Source organism: Diplotaxodon limnothrissa, linkage group LG7 (assembly GCF_057381915.1).
Source record: "Diplotaxodon limnothrissa isolate DT_005_m linkage group LG7, D_limnothrissa_male_GT1.1, whole genome shotgun sequence".
Classification (NCBI taxonomy): domain Eukaryota; kingdom Metazoa; phylum Chordata; class Actinopteri; order Cichliformes; family Cichlidae; genus Diplotaxodon; species Diplotaxodon limnothrissa.
Window position 1 is genome coordinate 30675076 of NC_140602.1, and position 24376 is coordinate 30699451.

The 24376-nt window shown below is 42.8% G+C and overlaps 2 protein-coding genes across 2 annotated transcripts in view; both read left to right on the forward strand.

The window, feature by feature from the left end:
- The first annotated feature begins 3808 nt into the window (after nucleotides 1–3808).
- cfap53 (cilia and flagella associated protein 53) lies at nucleotides 3809–8813 on the forward strand. Its single transcript, XM_085357880.1, has 8 exons — nucleotides 3809–3877; nucleotides 4684–4913; nucleotides 5455–5628; nucleotides 6003–6306; nucleotides 6542–6760; nucleotides 7986–8202; nucleotides 8384–8486; nucleotides 8564–8813. The coding sequence occupies exons 1-8, from the start codon at nucleotides 3809–3811 to the stop codon at nucleotides 8811–8813; spliced, it is 1566 nt and encodes a 521-aa protein (XP_085214006.1).
- Nucleotides 8814–16068: 7255 nt separating this feature from the next.
- The window catches only part of myo5b (myosin VB), a 45882-nt gene continuing 37574 nt past the window's right edge, over nucleotides 16069–24376 (forward strand). The window contains exon 1 of the mRNA XM_085357881.1: nucleotides 16069–16389. Within this exon, the coding sequence (XP_085214007.1) occupies nucleotides 16363–16389 (27 nt within the window). The 5' untranslated portion in view covers nucleotides 16069–16362. The remainder of the gene's footprint in view (nucleotides 16390–24376) is intronic.

Genomic DNA, 24376 nt, shown 5'->3' on the forward strand with positions numbered 1-24376 from the left:
TAAAACAGAAATTATTTTTACAAATAATAAACTGTTCATTTACCTGTGGGTATAAACACCTGTGGTCATTTCAAATGGTAGGGGGGAAAAGCTCACACTTTTATAACGCTTTCCTACTCTGCTGGAGCACCCAAAGCACTTTATACAACATGACTCTTTTACCAGCACTTCCTACTATCTAATATTCAAACTCTGATTCATGCATCAGAGAGCAATTCGGGATTAGTATGTTGCCCAAGGATATTTGGCATGCAGACAGAGCAGCCAGGGATCAAACCGCCAACATTCTGATAAATAGATCACCTGCTCTATCGCCTAAGCTACAAGCACTTTATAACTGTTTAACCCTACTGATGGTATTGTTTTAGTGGTATATGCATGCTAGGTAAAAGTTCACAAATACACAAGTGTGCACCATAATGCAGGTCTTGAAACTGTGTGCTAACTAGATGAAATCTTCCTTCTTCCTCTGTAACTGAGGAGTGAACACAGTTTCTGGATCTGATGATTTGTTTTTAATGTAGCACTTCTTTTATTTAAACTGTGTGTGTGTGTGTGTGTGTGTGTGTGTGTGTGTGTGTGTGTGTGTGTGTGTGTGTGTGTGTGTGTGTGTGTGTGTGTGTGCGCGCGCAGTGTGAATGTGTGAGTGTGTGGGAGGAGGATGAGCATGACTGATAAGCAGAAAGCGCTGTTATCACAGTCAGGACAGGAACCCAAAAAGGGTTCCTGGATGATTGAGAATGCATCAAGACGTCAGGACAGGAACTCCACCCACTGAGAGTGAACGCCTAGACCTCTGACAAAACAACCTGTTATCCATAAGCATGTTTTTTAGTCATTAGTTATTATTATATTTTCTGCATGGTTTGTTCTTCATTCACATCATTCAAGTTTCTATTTTATGCCTCATTTAGTTTTCCTAATTCTAATCTTTGCCTTTCTTAGTTTTAGTTCTCTTATAATCCATCATTTTATTTATTTATTTTACTTTATTCCCTGAGTTTCACTCCACTGAAAATGATCGCACAGCCTTTTTATAGAAACTGCAGAATATTTAAATGAAGAAAAGCTTGTCTCATTTCCTTCACACAGAAAGATGCTCACGTGCAACACATGAAATATTAGCCCGCTTTAGTCAGACCTCGTCATGAGGGGTCAGTGAGGCAGAGCAGTTTCATCTGTTTCTGGTTTCTGCTGGTTCACAGTTCTGTTCCTGTTTGAACAACATAAAGATAAAGTTTGTATTTGGAGATTTTCTAAAGAAAATTGATGATAACCTGTAATTTGATAAGAAGCTGCTGTCAGATTACAGGGCTGTGGTTTTTAACCTCTCCATTAAACAGGAATTGAAACTCTTGAGATTAAGAGTGTTTGATGTGAGCGTATCCTGGATTCACACCAGCAGCAGTGACCCAGCACGACCTTCAATGCAGGAGCAACCGGAGCTCCGGAAGGAACCAGGACAAGCACAGGGAAAAACATCGAGAATCCACACAGAAGTGTCCCACCTGAACGTCACTGCTGCTGCCATTGAGTTACCATGACAACCTCACTGAGATGCTCTCATCGGATTACAGCTCATTTCAGCTACGAGTGATAACGCTTGCTAAGAAACCACAGTGCAGCTCAGGATGATGTTCACTGTTTTACTCTGATAACCACACTAATGTCCAGTTCAGGGTTCCAGGAGAAGGATCAGTTGGGTTTCTTCTGACCGGTGGTCTGGACCCTCAGGTGCCACACAGGGTGATGAACAGATACAAATATAAGTTGCTATTAAATGTAAACACACAAAACTTAAAACAGTGTAAATCAGGCAGTCGATAAAACAAGTCTGGAGTTGGACTGAAGAGTTTTTTTTCTGTTTCTGCTGTTTTGATTCGTGGCATGCCAACCTGCTTATATGGCCAACTTACAGAAAAGCTGATGTTTGACACACCTGCAGGTAATTTTTCAAAGTGCAGGGTTATTAGTGTGAAGATGCTGGGAAAGGGGGGTAAATTAAATGATAATAATTTTTAAATAACTTAGGTAGTTATAGACAGGGCTGCACATAAGTGGTCCGCAGGTACACATGCGCTGTCAAAATAAAAGACGCCCACAAGATAAGAAGTTGCAACGTGCGTTTGTGTACATAAGATTTTCTGGAGGAGGACAGACATTTGTTTAGAACTCTTAAAGATGTCGAAGAAGCTCCTTTAAGCAATTACTTTGGTGTTCCTCCACCTCCAAAGAAATGTCAGAAGGTGTCCGAACCACAAAAGAAGCACCTAACCCATTTCTTTGGGTTAAGTTGAATGTGAATGCAATCATGACTATGTTTCCCAGGGTCATATATCAGTATATGATTGTGTAAATAACCTTTTCACATCCACCAGGTATTTGATAGGTTTAGGGGAAGTGGTTGGGTTTATTAAACTCAAATAGAAGTTGCCAAAATATCTTAGACTCAGTTTAAAATCAAAGTTCTAGTTTCTGAAAATCTCCCTTTTTTACCTTGTGACTTAAGTCACACCCAACTCTAAAGCTAACCGTCAGCTGTTTACTGTTGACTTGGTGGATTTTAAAGAGAACATGAAATGATAAATGTACAAATCAGTTTACGTGCATCACTTTTATGTTGCACCTGTGTGTAACAATGAGTTTTTGTTAAGAAAATGAGGACATATTGTCCACGTTCACTGTCTTGAATGAGCACGTCGATAGGACCACTGTGTACATTTACTTACTTAAGTGCTTTAAGTGAACCTCCAACCTGGACTGCTTCCTCTTGTCTGATCAGTATCACTAAAATTAAAAACATCCTGCCTATGAGTGAAGCTGAAAAACAAGTCAGTGTATTGTTAAATGTCACTCAGAGTGAAGTGTTCTCATCTTTGCAGTAATGTTTTGTGGCACACAGGCCTATCTGTAAGTTCTAAAAGTTCATTCTTGTGAACACCGTATTTGGCTGTGATTTCAGGCTATGGACTTAGAAGAATTGCTGAAACATAGAGATGTTCCTGTGCATTACTCGTAAAACTAAAGACAGCATTTTTCTACACATCACATTTTACAGGGGATTAAACCTAATTTCAAGTAAAGTTTACTGAACTTTCCAGTTTTGAATAATAGTTTATGAAAATGTTTCATAAATTTTTTTCACTAAACAAAGCTGACTGTGGATCATGTCAGGCAAAGAAAAACAAGATGAGGGTTTTAATTTAAGTCACTGATGAAAGATGATGGAAGTGATATATATCACCACATATTTCACTGTGTCGACTCATCCTAAATCATCTAAATTACCTTAGTATCAAAAGTGTTAAACGGGGCTGAGGTGACTCACAGTAACAAATAAAGTTTAGTGTCGCTGCCGACCTGCAGAGGGTTATTCGTGGGTGTGCAGAGAGGAGGCAGAACGATCTGAACGATTCGCATTAAGTCAGACTTTGAAACAAACCAAACTGTGTGCTATAATTACCATACTATGATTTAAAAACATTTTTTTCACTTAAAAAAACGTTTTAAAAAAATAGAACTTACAAAAAAACTCCAAAACTTCACACGTTACACTCTCGTGCTTTAGGGGGCGGGGCAGCCCCGCTGACTCACAGGAGCAGCATGTCGGCTGCGGTGACGCATGCGCATACAGTGAGCTGTGACCTACGTCTTCTCCGTTTGTTGCTTCCATGGTAACGGAAAGCGAAGGTCTCCTCTGTGTTTTAACTTTTTACTAAGACTTACGGAGCTCCGAGAGCTGAAACGAAGAGTCGTGAACCGGAGAGCAGAGGCAGACCCCCGGACACCAAGAGCCCAATCCCGCGGGATGCTGCTCAGTCAGAGGAGAACGAGGTGCAGGGAGATCACCGGACCCACGCCCCACTCTGTGGCTGTGGTAAGAGGGACACCAACAAAGAAGCAGCACCACGCCTTTAGTAAAAATGGTCCATAATAGTAAGGTAAATAGGTAAATTTACTGCAGGGTAAAAGTACAACAGAATGCAGCGGTGTAAAGGCAACATTTAAAGTAATAGCACTTATACTGCTGTTAAGTAAAAGTACAATTTCTGCAGTGTGAAGGTATAAGCGCTGTGAGTGATCTCTTAGAGAAGAAAGTGCTACATAATCACCAGTCCATTTACCATTTACTATGCAAAGTGTCCTATTTCAGAGTAAATCTATAAAGTATTATAGTTGCTGTTGCTTCAGTATTAACCTGCAACGTAACTAAACAGGAGTAGTGGCGTAAGATATGTTTGTGAGTTACAGTGAATAGAATAGATTAGATTAAAAAAGAATAGAATAGAATAGCTCTTTATTGTCACTGTTACAAGAACAATGAAAGGCAGTTTGGCATCTCTCCGTGTGAAGTACACAATAGCGTAAGTAAGTGGGAGTGAGTGTCCAGGTTGCGAGGGGTCTTTGAGGATGATGCTGGCTTTCTTCTGAAGTCTGCCAGGATAAATGTCTCTGAGGGGGGTTAGTGAAGTGCCAATTGCCAGCTCTGCTGCCCTCACCACCCGCTGCAATTTCCTCTTGTCCTCCAAAGTGCAGCACTTGAACCAGAGTGTGCAGCAGTAGGACAGAAGGCTCTCCATGGTGGAGTAGAAAATATGAATACTACTCCTCACAGTACTGCAGTGTTACTGATGTCAGTTTCTGTCTGTGTGGTTGTTGTTCTGGATCTGTGTGGTGTCTCAGAGAGCCCGGCCTCCTGCTCTGAGGCCTGCAGAGCAGCTGATGCTGCAGAGGCAGAGGCAGGACGCGGCCCGAGACAAAGTGCTGGAGTTCTCCAAGTACCAACAGAGCTGCAACATCAAGACGTCATGGCTGAAAGACACGGAGCAGCGATTCCTGAAAGGAGCCGTGGAGAGGGGAGTCCAAGCCGCCGTGAGCCAGCACGAGACTGACGTCGAGCAGAGGAGACGCAGGTTTGATGACAAAGTCCACCCACAGCACCTTTAGTACTCAGATTACTTTATACTCTGATTACACAACACACATGTAACCTTAGTACCTGCTAATCAAGTGACTTTTTACCGGTTTTCATCATCCAGTATCCCACCTAAAATCAGAGATTTTTAAAGCTCAGAATAATAATGCATCATAGTTTTAATCCTCGGCTGTAGTGAGAGTAGAGAGCATGTGGAGGAGAGCCTGGAGATGAGAGAAGAACTGGAGATAAGAGGAATAAGCACACAGGTGGAAAGATAAACATGCAAGCAGCAGATGAAGGTGGATGAGTTTAAATATCTGGGGTCAACCATCCAATGTACAAGGGTGCACAAGATGTGAAGAAGAAAGTGCAAGCAGAGTGGAGGAGAGGAAAACCTCAGAGGAGGTTCATGGATGTAGTGAAGGAGGACATGCAGAGGGTTGGTGTGACAGAGGAGGGTGCTGAGTGGATGGTGGGATACAGTATTTACAGTCTGTGCTTGCTGTGACATCTTTCTCACCCAATCGTGTCCTAAGGCTGGCAGAGCTGCTGGAGGTGGAGGAGCAGCAGTTCCTGCAGGAGATGGAGGAAAAAAAGGAGACAACATTAGAGAAAGAGGCAAAGATGAGAGAGAAAGCCAAAGCGCTGAGACACAAGAGAGAGAGCGAGCGACAGCAGCTGGTGTCTGAGAAACTGGAGCAGCAGTTTAGGTACCCTGCACCCTCCACCTAAACATCCACCGCAGCATGTCTTATAGAGATGGTGATTCACTTTAATTAAATAGCAGAAAACAGTTACAAATATTCATCTCAATTACAAACATTCCCAAGATAAATCATTAATATTAGAGCCAGTGAACTCCCCTGAAGGAATTCATTTCAAACTACTGATTCACACTGGAACAAGTTAAACGGGAGCACAACTCGAGGCAGGAAGCTAGTTTGGCCTACCTGAACTGAAGCTGCTTAAAAACAAGTTCAGAAAGTTAGACTTTAAAATGCTGATGCAGTCCTGTAACCAACATCAGAAAATCCTTTTAATTTTTAATGAATAGTCTCAGCTGTGTGGTTACTGCTGTGCTCAGGGAGCAGTGCGAGGAGCTGCGCAGCATCTGCAGCAGGCTCACGGAGCAGCAGGTGTCCCAGGAGCGAACCGCTCAGGTGAGGAGCCGGCAGGCGCAACAGCGGCGGCAGCAGGAGGAGGACCTGCTCTTCTCTGAACTGTGGGCGGGTGACGGGCGAGCCAAAGAGGAGCTGGAGGGCGCTCGAGCCCAGAGCCGGCGACACAGGAACGAGGAGCAGCGCAGCATCCTGTGCAGGCAGATGGAGGCGGCCGAGCAGCAGAGGCAGCGGGAGAGGGAGCTGAAAGAAGAGGAAGCCCGGCTTCTGGTCTGTTCCTCAGTCATTACAGTCGCACTCATCTCAAATCACCACAAGGGGGAGACACAGCTCACAAACACACACAACCACTGCAGATCATTCTGATGCTTGAAAGATGATTTAAAGGGTCATTCTGAGCATGCCCAGGAGCCTCCTGTTCATACACATTCACCTGTGACACATTCACCTTTTGCACATTTGGCAGACGTGGTAACTGAGTGTATGATAACTGTGTGGCGTGCAGGCGCAGCAGCGGCAGACGAGCCTCCTGCAGGAGCAGCGGGAGCAGCAGCAGAAGCTCCAAGCACAGCAGGGCCAGCGGCGGCTGCTGGACCATGGTTTAAGGCTGAAGATGAAGCGCCTGGCCCGGGAGCAGCGCGAGGAGCTGGAGCTGGACATGAGCATCCTGCAGGCACTGCTCAAGCAGGAAATAGATGAGAAACAAGGAGCTGCTCAGAGGAAGGTAAGAGAACCTGAACGTCAAGGCCGGATTGAGCCAGGAAATGTAAAATCAATTCTATAAATGATTGTTCTCTTGTTTGTAACACTGGGGTTTAACACAAGATGAGATCTGTGTCCTCTCGAGGATGCTCACAGACTTAGATTGGTGGCTGTTGGACTTCAGTCAGGGCGCTTTTTATCACTGAGTTTGTGAACCACTTCTTTTTTTTTGTGCCGATTATGTAGTTCTGCTGATCTGATTAAGGGATGGCCTCAAACTAGCACTATGGCAGGAAATAGCATTAACATGTCTGAGGTCATGTGTTCAGCTGTAAAAGGTCAGAGAGCACTCTGCTATAAGTGTCTCTGCTCCTGTTCTTCAGTGAGAGAAGGACGGCGCAGCAGACTGCAGGTGGATGCTATGATAGACTGCTTTGGTAATAAAAGAGAACTGAGTGTAAAAGTAAAGCTGACCACGAGCTCTGGGTAGAGACCAGAAGAATGAAGCTGAGAGCTGTTCACCTGCATCAAAAGGATCAGGCTGAGGTGGAATGAGGAGGCTCAGACACGACCGGGTTTAAGTGTTCGATCTCCTGCTGGGAGGAGGCCTCAGTGCAGACACAGGACACACTGCAGAGGTCTGGGGGGTCTGACTACTGCTCCTGAGACCTGAACTTCAGGAACAGCACTCAGAAGATGAATGAACATTATTTGATTGGTGGATGAGTTTTCTGTGCTGTTCCTTCTATGGTTCAGTGACAGATTGATTCTTAGCACTGATCCTCTCAGACAAATTCAAATGACTTCAGTGGAGGAATGAAAATATTCAGGCAGTGTTAGCCACAGTGAGTGCACTTCCTCATTCAGGCCAGCAGGGGGCCTCAGAGCACTGCAGTCAGCTGTAGCTGACACAAGAGTGAACATTGATGAAGCAGGTCAGACATTTACTAAGGACCTGAAGCTGCCTACAAGCTGAAGTTAATCAGTATGGTCTAACACAGAGTAAAGATTAAATTAATGTTTCAAAATTGGAAAAAATGTAAATAAAACGTATTTCTTGTGAGGTGATGAGAATCAAGAAATTCAGATAAAAGATGGAGAACAGTATTTGCAGTTTTCAGCAGCGAAGAGAAAGGTTTTCACTTGTGAATGAACACGAGAACGCACTCATCTGATTTACCACGTGCATGCTTGTGTGTGTGTGTGTGTGTGTGTGTGTGTGTGTGTGTGTGTGTGTGTGCATTCAGGCGGAGCTGCGTGAGGAGCAGCGCAGGTACCGAGAGTATCTGTTCGAGGAGCTGCAGAGACAGAGGAAAGAGGAGGAGGAGATGGAGCAGCTGATAGAGGAGCAGCTGAAGGAGGTCTGGGCTAAACGAGAGGAGAAGAGCCGGCTGGAGAGGGAGGCCAGGAAGAGGCTGATAGAGGAGGTGATGGAGGCGCAGCACCTGCAGATCCAGAACAAATGTGAGGCAGTTTTTATACTTCGGTTTGAATTCTTTAATCGTTTCAGTGTTTAAATGCTCACTTAATGTGTGTGTGTGTGTGTGTGTGTGTGTGTGTGTGTGTGTGTGTGTGTGTGTGTGTGTGTGTGTGTGTGTGTGTGTGTGTGTGTGTGTGTCTGCGTCTGTGTGTCTGTGCACTCCAGTGTATGCTAATCTGCAGAAACAAGCCCAGGTGAAAAAGGAGTGTGAGGAGCTGGAGCGAGTTATCGAGGAGGAGAATCAGAAGGAGGAGGAGGAGAAGAGACGGTAGGTCAGCAAACGGCCGAGTGCTGTTCGTGTGTCTGATATCCGTGTGTCTGACTTACTGTCTGTCCGTCCCACAGGCAGAAGCAGGCAGCTGGAGCATACCAAGCCGACCTCCGTGCTCAGATGCAGCAGCAGCAGCAGCTCCACTCAGAGCTGAAGGCTCAGGAGCAGCGGGAGCACCAGCAGGGCCTGTTGCTGGAGCAGCTCCTCAGCACCAAGAAAGAGCACATACTGTCCAGATTTATGTCCCACAGTGCTGGCACCCACCCTTTTAGGAGAGTGGAGGTCTCCAGGTCTGCACCCCAGACCCGGCTTACAGACTACTGAACCTCCACAGTTTAATTGGGGGACGGGGTGTGTATCAGGTTTCCTCCACGTGTATTTTGTTTGGATGTTTCTCTTTTATTTAACACACAAAATTCATTAAAAAGAGTGATTTCAAGAGAAGTTTTAGTCTGGTTATGTTTCTGTGAAGCTGTTCAGACTATTTAAATTTAAAGAAATTGAATCACAGCTGAAAAAAGTTTGGAATACAGAAAAATAACACTTAATACCTAAGCTCATGTTGGTATTAATAACAGCGGTTCTCTGAAGCAGTTTTATTTATATCATGATAATAAACACCTGAAGTAGGTGACAGAGTTGTGCTGCTTTGGTTTGCCCTTTAAATGCTTCACTGTGAAGTGACTGATGGGGTGGGTGATGTCAGAGGAGCCTGTTTGTGATTCACACTCTCTGTTGGGTAATATTTACTGAAGGAGAGGGAAGAGAGCCACATTACAAAACATCTCAGTCTTTTATTGTGAAAGAATCGTCATGTGGTAAAAAGAAAATAAGCAACAGCAGCAGTTTGATGTAACTGTAAACCATCTCTAATAATTATAAATGACTCTTCTTTATGAACATCACTGCAAGCTGCTGACAGAAGACTCTCCGGATGAAGCTCCAGCTCAGCAAGCATCACGTCTTTAATGTATTTAATGAACAGGTAACACTTAACATGAAGGTGCACATACTCACCTTTCTTTTTCTGTTTATTAGCAGCATATTGGTTCTTCGTTATAAAGCGCTTATTTTATTCGAACCTCATCCTACATGACTATATTCAGGTAGGATGGGAGGTTTAAGCAGAATAAATGGATAAAACTATTTGACTGTTTTTTGAAGATCGCTCCAAATGGCTTTTGCATTACCTTTGGTAGACATGTGACCTCCTCTTCTGGCGGAGTTTGTACCCGGCCTCTTTTTCATATATTTGTCATTAATAATCTGCTGTGTTGTTTGGATTACACACTATGAAAATGTCTCGATCCTAAGATCCTAAGCCTGACTCCATTAAGTCAGTCCAAGAATCGTTCACACTAGTTTTCCTTTAACGTTCCCTTTATGCGGGGCCCAAAACCACCTCTTTGCCCGGGGCCATGCTTAGCGTTTAATCCGGCCCTACTGTAATGCTGTCACTTTGCATATGCTTACATCATTGTTACAAATCACTAATTGGAGAAGTTAATGAGTATTTAATGTACACTAGAGTCTGTTACTAACAACATACTGTTGCTGCTTGTGTTAATAAAGTTTTTCAATCATCATCTTAAGGAAATGTCACACTAACACACTCTGACACATGCTGAGGTTTTCATGGGTAAACTTGTGCAAGCACAAATAAACTCTGCATCATTTAATCATTACATCATAGCTGGAGGTGGGATGGACAGAATAACATGAACACCTCAGCAAGACCACAGTGGTTTTTTTGGGTTTTTTTTTTAAGAATGCTGAGAAATAGCAAAACAATCACCTGAAGTTCAAAATGACTTAAAAAAAACGGTCTCTGCATGCCTGAACTCACCTGAATAACATATTTAACTCAATATTTTCATTTATTTCAGTTCATCTTTGTTTCACCTGATCATGTTTGTAAACCAAACATAAACTGTATATCAAAGATGGACACAGCATATAGGTCAGTAAAGTGAAGCATTGCATTACTCCTACTATGCAGGAAAAAGAAGTAAAAAAGGAGTCTGACTGAATAGAACACTGTGACAAAATGAGTCTACTGCTCACCTGATCTCTGACCTCAGTGAATTTTTCTTCAAACTCCACCCTTTCCTCTAAATATGGTTGCTTCTGGTCCCACAGAAAGTAACATGGCAGCTGCCAAATGGCTAAGAAGTAAGCTTGAAACACTTGTTGCTGTTCCTCAGCACACCTCTGAAAACTGGTGAAAGAAATCAGCTCATCCAAAGCTCTGAATCATGCACAGCTACGCTTGTAGAGTCAAAGAGTAAAAAATGCTTACATGTTTATACTGTCCATTTTCTTGTGTAACTAACTGTGTCTCTATTGCACAGACTGACCACAGGACTGAACAGTGATTTGTGCAGCACCAGTAAAGATTATTTTGAACTGTTAATAGTGCACAGCTCCTCTGTTTCCAGAATGAAACAAGGCTGGAAAACAGTGACATGAATGCTAGTGCCACATTATATTTCACTGATGTCAGAGGAGCACAGGTTCAGGAACATTAATGAAAGTCACAGGACTGTCAGCCTGTGGTGAGATTTCTTCTTCCGTGTGCAGCCTGTTGAAGTTCTCTGTTGTTCTTTTTCACGCTTGTGTTTCACAGCCTTCACGGCTGTGGCAGCGTGATAAAGCCTGTTGTGGGTGGACCGGCGTCTTGTCAGACTCATGTGCAGGTAAACACCTCATACCAGCAGAAGGAGTGGTTTGGGAGTGGACTCATTAGCTGAGTAAGAATAATAGCTGTGCTCAGACAGGTCTGAGACGAGCTGCTGCTTCCCACAATCACTGTCACAGGATCTAATGCAGCTTATTTCAGCACATGAGGATCTATTTATCAGCCGGAGAGGATGAGCGGAGATTATTACCCCTACTCCAAGGTAAAGGACCTGTTATTGCCTCTGTACTCACTGTAAGAGCTCATATCTGTGGTTAATGTTCACACAAAATATTCTCTATAACGTTCACTATCAGCCTGTCAGCATTACACAACATCTCTGATAACAGACATACTTTACTGATGTGTTATCAGAAGGAAAGGTCTGACTTACATAAGAACATTTTATGTAAAACCAGCTTTATACTCTCAAATTTTATGTCTGTGAGGAGATATTACAGGAAATATAAATGTTATGGGTGGTGGTGCATGAAGGTCAAATATCCTTCTCTGGCTCGATAGACTTTTTAGTTTGACCTTGTTTGTGAGAGATTTATCAACATGTCTGAAGAGAAAAGGATAAATTAGTTAGTTGAAGGATTCTTAGAGGCCTGAATGAGACACAAAGAAAGCAGCCAAAAATCCTAATTTCCCATACTGCAGCTGGATAGTCTTACTGCACTGAAGCAAAACATTCACATTGACAAAGACCCAAAATGTTGAAGCAGTTTAGAGCGTAGTGCTCTTTCAGTGATGAAGTATTACTATAATCTAAGCAAAAGTACTATATTTTTAATAATGTGACTGGAGCTCATTTACTTTCTATGCTACTGTGTAGCTTCATCTGTAATAACAGGACATAATTTCTCTCCAGATTCAGATTTTTAGATTTATGTCTACAAAGTCTCACGCACAGACTGGTTTTAGGCACCCTTTGGTTTTGAATCCTGCTGTGTTAGCTTTTTGTTTCTGGAGTGACCACATTTAGATGAGGTGGTGGAGTGCAAACAGACCAGCTAATGCTAGTTAGCATGTTAGCACTAAGTTACATTCCTTGAATTTTGGCGATCTGTGACAATAATTAACCTCACAGCAGCCATGATATTGGTCAGATAATTGCCTCCAACAGCACAAACACAGAGGTCCTGTTATCTAGCAGACAGCTAGCTGCTACAGCCACCCCCACCACCACCACCATATTAAAGCAAACTGTAATAATTAGATCAAACCCAACAGTCTTCACAAAGTCAGCAAGGATGAAATAGGTTGTAGTAACAAAACAGTTTCCTGTATCAGCCTGTAAACATGTTATTTCTGCAGTAAAGCCAACCATTTTAACATGGGAGACTATGGGGACTGACTCAATGCTGGAGTCTCAAGTGGCCATTAGGGGAACTGCAGCTGTGCAGGCTGATGCTTCTTCTTGCCACAGTCTAGGAAATTCCTCCTGGCAGTTATTTAAAAGACTGAATTAACAGTAATAACAGAAATTCCACATCAGTGATCACCAAGACATAAAAACTACACAGTCTTTAGTCTACAAGCTTCAGAGGTTTGAAGGCTTTATCCCAAAATAAGGTTTAATGGTGTTTTGTTTGTGTTTGTTTTTTTGCAGGCTAACTGACACACACAGGTTACAGGTTACAGGATTACAGCTGGTGTGACATGTTTGCTGGTTTCAGCCTACAGTGTAACTCCTACTGTAAAATAAATGGATTTATACGGAGCGCCGCAGGGGACATGGGAGAAAAAAAAATTAAGACAGACTTTTGCGAGATCTCGCAAAACTTTTAGCCGCATTCTTCGGACGCCGGCTCGAAGCCGACCGGGAGGTCGAGACACGAGTCGAGGCACGATTCCTCCCGGCTGTAGTAGGTCTCGACCTCCCGTTAGCTCGAAGCTAACGGGAAGAATGCGGCTAAAACTTTTGCGAGATCTCGCAAAAGTTTTGCGAGATCCCGAGATAGTTTTGCGAGATCTCGCAAAAGTCCGTCTTAATTTTTTTTTCTCCCATGTCCCCTGCGGGGCTCCGTAGATTTATAAAGTACATGATTTGCATTTAAAAATAGAAAGAAACATAAAAATTCTTAAGTACACACCAGGTGTTAACACAGGATTTATTTACATCCCACCTCATTATTACACTTTTGATTGGTCTGGCCTCTTTCTGGTTCCACTGCATTCAGTTTTTGTGGTCAATTTAAACACAAAGAGTTGAAGTGGAACAAAGCCTCTTAAGCCCCAACGCCCCCTGATACGGGGGCAAAAGGCTGGAGATCAGTTAGGCTTGGGGCTTAAGAGGTTAAGGTGTGGAAAGAATGAGACGACACGTTTGGATGAATGCTGTCAGGTGAGGAGGCGTGGACGAGCGTTAAATGATTAATTCTCACAGTGTGCAGCCTGTTTGCTTTCATGTCTGTTCGTCTTCTCTTTGTGGCTGATTGTTTGACATTCTGGTTGTCATTCTGAAGCCTTCATGAAAAGATAATCAAAAAACAAAACAAAAGAAAGATTAAAAATACAAAATCAAAGTTCCTCTGAGGGTAGTTCTCTTATCGACCAAATGATGGTGCTATTGTGACAGCACCACAATTCCAATATTTTGCAATGCTTACTTAGACCACCAATTTCGTTTTGTTTGTTTTTAATTATATTTTTTACTTTTTTTTATTATATTCAACTAATTGCTGTTTATATTGTTTTATTTACTATTGAATTAGCATCCCTTAGTGGTAAAACTGGTACAAGGTCAGTAGTTTGCATTTGGAATATTGACCTTTATAAACAGATTTGGTTGCAACTAGATGAAATATTAAAGAATTACAGATGTTTGACCATTAAAGTGGCCACACCCACAAAGGTGTGTCAGCTAATCACAGAAAAGAAGTTTTAGGTTTTTAGAGGTCATTTGATTATAATATATAAAAAATTTGGTGAATAGTGGAAGAATATCGGAGAGAAGGCAGAAAAAAGTATGTTTTTGTTTTATGTATTTATGTTACCAATGAACTTCTCATAACTTGGAGGTTTCCTTCCTGCTCCATAGATGGCTCTGAATTACCGTGAGAAAGACTGCAAGTCATATATGTTGTTTTATTACAGTTCATACAGATGATTGATGCTGGATTTGCAATAAGTGAAATAAAAGTGGGACTTTAGTTTAGAGAAGCAGGTGGGATTATTTTAGTGGTTTTGCTCCATTCACCTAGACCCATACAAATAATTCTATATACTGGAATAAACAGGCAGTGGAATTGATGCCAATTTCCACTGGATCCACAAACAGAATCAGTCTTGTAGATCTGTAGGGGAGACCGGGGATAGTTGTAACGTGGGTCAGTTGTAACACTTCCAATTTCTCCAATCAGGGCTAAGTTTCAAATGATGTGACTCATCCTGTGCATGCCCAATTCAGTTCTGCTATCACATGTGAAAAATCAGCACATTTTGTCAAACACAGACAATTTAACATGAAAAAAAGTAATTTGTATGCCAAAAAGTAAGTTTTTCTACTTTATTTCAATTTGTAATAGCATTATCTGCTTTGCAGTTAAACTCATCAAACTTAAATTGTGTTATTTGTATGTCTATGGGGATATATTCTGTGTAGGTCTTTAGTGCTAATGTTTTAGCCGTTGCCTGTAATGTTAGCGAGTTCATGGCTATAGGAGTCTGGGTCAGTTGTAACAATAATGCAGATGTTACAACTTACCACACTATTACTTTAACTTATATTAAACAAGTTGGGACAACGACATCAGCAGAGAGAGGTTCACTGGTCGCATTTGTATATGCGGTAATGCCATTGGCAACACAATTCCTCCACTGTTTGTGTTCCCACACATACATTATGCAGACCACTGTGTCAGAGATGGACCAGTAGGAAGTACTGGTAGTGGAAATAAGTCAGGATGGGTGCAAGAAACAGATTTCCTCATCTTTCTGAAGCACTTTGCAAACCACACCAAGGTAAGCCATGATAAAAAGTAATGGAATTGCGATGCTGGTGAACAACTACATTTTTTCAGCTTCATTGTTATGTTCAAAATTGGTGCAAGAGTTGTAGGTTATAATGCCCACTGAGCCAATGAGGCCAAACTCAAGGAAGACCAACCAAAATTAATGAAATATTCAGTTTCAGAAAATTCCATAATTTGTCTTTTTTGGGGGGTTGGAATATGTTCAAAAGCTAGATTTCTGCATTCTGTCACACACACACACAGAGCTACATAAATGGATGTAAGTGCATTCATGTGTTGAATAAACAAAGATTACATGTTAATGTTTTGTCAGTACCCTTATTTCATTGTGTTACATTTTACCCCAGGATATGTTACAACTAACCCAGACTATGGGGTTAATTGTAACATTTCACTCTTCGTGTTTGAGACCATACCATGCATGGGTAATTGTGCTGCAGAGAAAATAACTGCACTATTTAATAGCAGAGACATGTAAATACTTTGCATTACATTTTGAATCCACTACCTTAAAAGAGCTTCAATTTACAGACAGAAATGTCAAAAATGTTACAACTATCCCCGGTCTCCCCTACCAGGTCTGACTGTGTGAGGCAGTGAATTTTGGAGATGCTGTCATAGTGTTAATACTTTTACAGGGATGGTATTCATAGAAATTCAAATAAAATGTTAACTTGGGAATTTTTTTTTTTTTTAAATGGACCCTCCAGGTTTCTCTCAGGACCCTCTGTGGGGATCCACGCCTCATGTTGAAGCACCCTGCGTAGTGTGTGTATGTATGTGTGTGTGTGGTTGAAACCTGGCTTGGAGCCAGGGATCAGCCAATCAGCGGGCAGTGTGGGGAAAACACGGCTGTCAGGAAGAACAGGCCTCCTCCCTCCCTCCACCTGCGGGTCGCTTCAGGCTTTTCGTTTCCGTTTTTCTGGATTTCGGGATCCTTCTTCCGGTTAGAACCCTTTTCATCGGCTCTGAGTTTACCCTGAAGTACCCGAGGGTTCGTTTTTACCGGAGGAAACAGCAGCGGGAGCGCGCTCCTTCGGACCGACGCTACACCGAACAAAGTGACCGAAACTCGGCCAGACACCTGCTGCGGGGCATGCGCACTGGAAAGTCTCTGCTGGTTTAGGACCGAACCGGAGCGCAGAGGGACTCTAATGGATCATTAATGGACACAAGAGGAGCTTATTAGTGTAGTTTGATCCACCGGGGAGGCACGATGTCCGTGAACGAGCTGTACACGAAGGTGAGTTTACTTTTCACCTGGAACAGACAAACGCGCACCTGCTGGAGCAGCTCCAGCCCGAACCCCGTCACTTACGTCGCCTTTAGACGCTCAGGACTCACCTGCACTAAACTCTGAGGATGATTTATGTTACACCCGACACACAAACCAGACAGCACGGTGTTTATTCAGATTTTAAAGAGATGAGTCACCTGTTGGGACTTAGTGTTGGAACATTAGTTCATGGCGCTGCGGGTGGAGAGTGAAGTAACGTTGGAGCTATATGTGATTATTTGGCCTGAATGTAAGAGAAGAACAGGTAAAGCCTGGATAACGCAAACTAAAGAGATTTTTCCTCAGAAATTCCACAGAGTGCACACTTTAGTGTAAAATGGCTAATTTTTGAAAGGAGTCTTGCGTGCGGCTGAGCGGACAGGTGCAGGAGGCGCAGATTTGAGTTAGAAAGGACCCGTGTTGGATTTCAGAGTGGTTCACAGGACTCAGGCTGTCTGTGAGGCCGTGCTGGACGGTTTCTGTGATCAGGGCATTATCACTGGTTGAATAAACCTTCAGAGCGAGACCGGAAGCTGGTTTTCTGCTGGTTGTTTGAACCTGTTATCAGCCTGGAAAAGCAGCATTATTACACTCACTGATGATTCATCACTCAGATCACTGACAGCCCATCATCTGCTCACCTGCACGTCAGTGATTAATGATTAAAGCTCGTTTTCTACAATGAGCAACAAAAGAAAATCAGAGATGAAGCCATTGTCTTATCTAATGTCTTCATCCTTCAGCCACACACACACTCGCACACACACATGCAGTCAGATCATTAAATTTGTTGTTTGTCTTCCAACTTAATTTTCTTCAGCATCATAAACCGACAGGCAGAAATGGGAGAGAGAATAAAAACATAAAACAGCTGATGAGCAACAGGAAGAAAATGCCCAGAGGAAAACAAAACAAAACAAAAAAAAGGATAAAAGCAGAGAGACTCTAATGCATTGTGGGGATTGTAGGATTCAGCAGTGTTGTGGGTTCAGTCAGGCCAGGCTCCGTTCATCCTCTGATGGTTGGATTTCTTTGATTCGAGGATTGGACTTAGTTGTGTTCTACTCTTTAATCTGAGCTTTGCTTCCAGTCTAATCTGTGACTCTTTATTAACTCAGCAGGAACCTGTTTGAATGTTCATGAACTTGTTAACCTCACCTCAGCTTGAGTGAAACCTCTGCTCAATCAGGCTGTCTGAAATCTGAGACGCAAAGACTAAATGAGCTTCCTCCTGCAGCAGAACTCACTGTAGTCCCACCTGTAGTCCTTCAGTCTGTACCGTCTCCTGGACCACTGTAATCAGGCAGAAAAGTGTCTTGTTACGTCAGCGTTCACAGCAGGGGGAAAGTTATGAGTTTACTTTTGTTCTTTTTGTTTCTGAGATCTTTCTGTGAGAGATGAGAGTTAAAGCTTTTAAAATGTGAGGACGTTTTGTTTTGTGATCTTGGTCTCGGCTTTATTCTCTGTGCTGGAGTTCAGTGAGTCTTCTTCCTCATGCTGTTACGAGAAGAAAGTAACTCAGAAGCCAACTTTAATCTGATGATACTTCCTTTTATTACATGCTGTTGATAATGATGGCCTTGACTCTGACACCAGACGTACTTTTAACTGTCGTTATTTTGTAGAGCTCTTCTGCACCAAACTCACTTTGACTTTTGGACCTTTCAGTTTGAACTGAAGCAAAATTTCATGTGAACTGTGAGGAAGTGACAGCAGGATCTGTGAGAAGTTAGCAGCTTAGGTTAGGTAAGACTATAGGCTAAAGTTAGCCTACATCTTCAAATTGTGTTGCTGGGACGTTTCCACAGTTCATTTTTATATAGCTGTAGCTTCTAACTAAAAAGCACATTTGGAAGTTTCCATGTTTTATGTTGTTTTGAGTCACTGAAACACTTTTCTTTCATCATTTTTAATTTATGTGACGTCACAAACTCTGACTGCGACAGTTGTTGTAACAGATGTTGGTGTCAGGATGAAAACCTCATTTTAAAGGCGTCATAATTGGGAGAAAAAAGGGGGAAATGAGCTGCAGCAGCACCTGTAGGCTGGACGCTGGATCAGCTAGATTTTAAAAAGCTAACTGTAAATAATGACGGCAGGCTGTAGGTATGTTCAGAGGACAGGAGAGAGGTGCACACCTGTCATCACACCTGTCATCACACCTGTTCACATGTTTAACCTGTGGGCACAGAGTCTGTGTTCCTGCAGCAGTAACAGTGAGATCTGTGAAGCTTGTCCATGTGTACGTGCTGCTGAGTACAGCTGCTGCTCCTCTACACTGAAAGGAGGCAGTTGAAGCGGCTAAATCATCTGACCAGCACGCCTCCTGTTCACCTCCACGGTGTTATTTTTCATGTATCGGGGAGGACACCCCAGGACAGACCAGGACACTGCAGAGATTATATCTTCCTGCTGGCTTAGAAAGGGTGGAGGAGGAGGGTGGGCTTCTCTGCTTAGATCGCTGCCCCTGAGATTAGGAGCACCGGCTTTCTTTCAGTCTTACAAATACCAATCACATCGTAAAAATTAACAGAAACTATCAAAATATAAACCAAAAAAATCACGACATCTCTGGAATGGAACCAAAACTGAAAAGTAAAAACTAAATAACAACACACGTGCAGGCGTAACCCTGAAGTCCATTCAGCTTTCAGTCGGTCATGTTTAATATTGTTTTACAAACAGTGAAGTTCAGTCATGTGAACATTTCTGACAGCAGCACTTTTCTACATCCTTCACATTCAGCTGTAACCTCTCTTTTTAACCCCTGTCTGAGAAACTGCCACTGTTTAGATGTGATCACCCAAAGCCAGCGAGGACAGGCACCATGCAACCCCACCCCCCTGCTACCCTGCAGAGGAGGAGCGGTTGGATTGAATGATGGAGACTCACTCAGGAGAAGTCGTCGTCTTCTGCTGTGCATGCCGGGATTAGCTGAGATTAATTACAGCTCGTTAGTCGCAGTTCTGCTCCGAGGACAGCGTGAGCGTATGTTTCAGATTAGAATCAGACGCAGATTTCTGACTGTGTGTGTGTGTGTGTGTGTGTGTGTGTCTCTATCTGTGAGTCAGCTCTGATCTGTAATCCTCCTCCTGGGCTCGGTGGTCCGCTTCACTAAGTGGGGCCACTTTGAACCTCATCAGACTGAGTAATCTGGTATTTGGGGGGAGGGTTTCCACCTGCAGCTCCACCTGTGCTCAGCTGAGTCATGATTGCTGGGCTCTCCAAGAGGGTTTGTGTTATCAGGGTGATCTCAGAGTGATGCTGGTCTAGAGTGGGAATCTGCTGGACTCAGATCCAGGACTCTGCTGAGGCTGCTGAGTCAGAGCAGATCAGGCCTGCAGTGGGACGAGTTTCTTTACTCATTAATCTGATTGACAATCTGATTAATCTTAACAATTGTTGATCACCAAGTGGTCAGAGTGTCTTCCAGAATCCAGAGAGCTGCGGTTTAAACTCGGACGGTTCTCTCCTTTTTCTCGCACTTTGATGATCAGGGCAGCAGTGACTTCGCTCCATGTCGGACTTTTATTATTCTGTTTTTGTATGCTTGTTGTTCTCTCTAGCAGCTCAGTCATTTCCCACTAAGCTGTATTGACCAGCTGATTATGTGATTATGGCTCCATAATGACCTAAAACAAGAAGTCTGAAAGTCTTTATGAATTTACATTACTGGTATTTTGGATCCTTCCATCTCTGAGGAAGCTGCATCTTCGCACTACAGATTGTAAAATCAAAAATACTGAGTTCCTGCATCAGGTACCGAAGGGTCAGGGGTCACAGGGATAAAGATTCTGGAAAGATGACAGACTCAGTTTCACGCATTTATTTTGCCATGTCAGTAATTTATTTATTATCATTGGCAAACTAAAGTAGGCCACACATCTCATATTAACTTTGACTCTTGGGACTCAGAATCGATATTTTTGATGTTTTGATCATTTTTCTTTTGTTCATTGGTGAATATTAATAGTTCTCATTAAATCTTTCTGGTGCTGGTTGTGGCTGGAGTTTTTTCCGCTGAGGTGATGAAGCAGCTTTGTTATGTTTGCTGTCTTCATTACAAAATGTTGAGTCTGTCTGCACCTCAATATTTAGTGATTCAGAGTTTTGTTCATTAGGCATTGTGGGTTTATTTTCATTTTTTTCCCTGGAGTCGAGTATTTTTTATTTCTTTTTTTTAATAATGTGACATAAACCCTTCCAGAGCCGGCGTCTGTCTCACTCAGTTCTGCTGTTTGGGGTTTTGTCAGTCAGCTATTCCAGCTGTTAAATGTATTTATTGGTCTGCTGTTTTGAAGCAGTTAATAACAGACTGTTACACATGCAGGTAATTATTTGTATCCGGAAAGAAGTCTGTGTGATTTCTGATAAATGTGGGTGGAGCTGTCCTGCTGGTGGATTTACATGTTGCTGTGGGTCTGTGAGGAAGCAGGAAACAAACAGACTGCATCTCTCTCCTCCTGAGCTGCAGCTCTCTGGTTCCCACTGCTGTCAGCGCTCGGCTAGCGCTGCAGCTGCTGGATGAATGGAGCGTGCTGTCCAGCTCACAGAAACCCTGAAGACTCATGTGTCTGTGATTAGCACTAAACCTCTGCACTCACCTGTCTCACATATTATAAACAAAATGCAGGTGAACTCTTAGATGAATCAAGTGCACTTAAGTATTTAAAAACTAAAATATTTTTTGATTTATGTTTTGGACACTGCCTCAGCCTGCCAACAGACCCTCTCTGCAGGTGGATGGAGCGTCTGTAGATCCCTACATTCTGCCAGCAGAGAGCCATGTTCACTCACATAACCCATCCAGAAAGATGACAGGTGGAAACTCTTCTTGTCAGAACCCCGCCCACTTCAATGGGGGCCTGATAAGAAGAGTTTCCACCTGTCTTTGGATGATTTGGATGAAGATCAGAGCATGATTAATAAACGGTCTCATTCCACCCTGGCGGCTCACTGATGATGTCACCTCCGGTCACAAACCAATCAAGCTAACACTATCATTCACCTTAACCTGCTAAGTGTTTGCGTTTGTCCAGTTTAGCCTGTCATAGGCATCTCCACCTGCGTGTCAATCATTTTTACCACGTGCGTTCCTGCAGGTAAACTAACAAATCTGGCAGAGCAAACTTCTACACAAAGATCTGACTTCTGTCGCATTTATCAAAGAGATTTATTATCTCTTTGTTCTGATGTTTGCTTCTCAAACATAAATGTTTCCTTTAAGTTTGTAGTGACAGAATCCAGTGATCCTGAACTCGGTGAATGTTTGTTTGATATAATAATTAAAGGCTTTCAGTTTAATTTTGTTATTAGCATTAGGCAGAACTGCTGAATGCTGACAGTTGAGGTGACCATGTTTGAACTGTTATTGCTGATTAACTGTACACTTCACGGTGTACTGATGGTTATGGTTTCTGTAACTTTTGTCTGTGTGTTAGAGTGTTTTTCTCCGAGCGTGGAGTTTGAGGTGGAGGAAGCTGGTTGTTTGAAAACAGAGTCCACTAATCCTGTAACCAATCTAACTTCTGTTCCTCACTGATGAGGCTGGAAGCAGAAGTTCAATTCAATTTTATCGATAGAGCCTCAAATCACAACGACAGACGCCTCAAGGTTTATGTATTGTATATGCTTTATATCGTAAGGGAGATCCTATGATAATGCATACAGACCCCCTATCACAGAACCATAGCGGGGGGGGGGGGGGGTGCTGTATGAAAAGAAAAGGGGAAAAAAAGAACGCTTTGACACTGCTAGCATAATGGACAGGCTTTTGACAGGGCTCCCACACAAACGCAGAGATGAAGCATCACCAAATATGTTTCCAAACCAACCTTCCAAGCCAAAGACTAGAAAATATGGTGAAGCAGATCTTCCCTTTGGCTTCACCTACACAAGTGCCAAGTTAGGTCTCTGCGACAGAATTAGTTTTCCCTGCGTCGGGAGCAGCGCTGGGCTCTCCAAATCACGGACAAACAGTATCCCACATTCTTGATTTTTAGTTCACAAACACTTGTTGTATTGACTAACTACTCCTGACATTTTGGAGATGTTAGCTCTTTATACAGTAAAGTTACAGCTGGATACAAATAATATCAGGCTGATCCTGCCACGATTTGTTCCCTCGGTTCAAATCGCGGACAAACAGGATCCCACAGCTGTTTGTTTTTTGAACCGATTTTCCACAGAGAGGCATTTTTTGAAAAATGTATTGATTGCAATGTTGAATATTATTACACATTGAAAAAAAACAACAACAACTACATGTAAAATAATCACACCGTGCCTCTGCCTTTCTAAATGGAGGGACAGTAACTGCGTGTATATGTAAGCTGTAAAACCTGCAGATAGTCAGATTAACAGTATTTTGTCTCTATCTGCCATTCTGCAATTCATCTCATGTAAACAATAATGTGGCGCACAGCGTGACGTGAAAAAAGGCACATACCTTTAACGTTGCGTGACGAACTCTGTATTCCTCGTCCACACGTAAAAGCAAAAAATTGAGTTTTAAAAAAATCTGTGTTTTCGGTGATTCGAAACGCCGTTTACAAAAGACCCAAACGCATAAAAACAGCTGCATTTTCAAAAAATACCCGTGTAGGTGTGGACGTAGCATAAAAGAGTTAGTAGTTTATTATATTGCTACCTGTAATTTATTGCAGTTTACTTTTGTTTGTTTGAGGTGTGAAATGAACGCAATGCAGTTTGAAAACAAAATATGGATGTGTGTGGTTGGAGGATGTGTTTGTGCGGGGAGGGGCGAAGATTTTTCTTGTAAAACAAAGGGGGGCCCAGCAAAAAAAGTCTGGGAACCACTGCCCTATCATACGACCCTCTATGAGCGGTGTGATAGACACTGAAACATTGTCATCATAGGCTACATCCACACTAGTCCGGATAGATTTGAAAACGGTGTTTTCGTCTGAAAACACTCTGCGTCCACACTAGCGTTTTCAGTCGTTTTCAGAGTTGTGGGTCCGATGACGCATTTTAGTCATGTGATGCAGTCATGTGACCAATTACACTAAGGCATTATCAGAGGGCATTATACAGCAGTTGTTTTGCTTGCTCTGTTTTTACAGTCCTATTAAAGATTAATATCAGTCTGTACATGCTCCAGAGAGCTTTTCTTCAAATTCTTTAATTCTCACTCGCTTTTGCAACTTTGTACTTTTGTGTTACTCGCAGCAACAACTCCACCTCATGTTAGTCCATTTAAAAACGGTGCTTTTCTTCAACATTTTGCCGCGATGTTTCAAAGAGCTGGAAAGTAAATAAACGGCAGACAGAAATGAGGCAGGCCGAATCTTCTTGCGTTTCACACATGCGCAGTACTGGAACGTGAGCGTTTTCGTCCGTTTCAATGTGGACGCACAACTCCGTGAAAACATCTGGAAACGAAAGTGTGGATGCGGAGCGTTTTTATACAAAAACGCAGTTTTCAAAGTTATCTGGGCTAGTGTGGATGTAGCCCTAGTTGAGGATGTCCATCCGCCCATTTTCTAAACAAGTCTTGGGGTAGCAGTCTGAACAGAAATACGCAGGACTCCCACTCCCGCCATGCCCACCAATCTCCTCCAGCTCTTCTGAACAGTGAGGCATTCTCCTGGGCTTTTTCCGAGTTGGAAAAGGCCAAAACACCCAGGAGGTGAGCTGGTCAGGGGAACCTCTGCTGCCTCACTTCCACTGAAAGGTGCTCGCGGTGAGACGGTTTTGCATTTAGTTGATGGAAACACTGAAGTCATATTGGGTTTTTCCCACCTGCATGATGCAGGGTGATGTCATTGAAACAGTCCAATCACAACTGAAAAGTTAATGGACCAAAGTACTGAACCTGAAGTCTCTCACTCCTGCTGAGCTTGAACTGTGGATCACGTCAGCAGCTGTTGTCTCTGTGTTTGTATATGTGTGGTGCTTTATTGCCTAACCTCAGAGGACGTTTTCCTGTAGC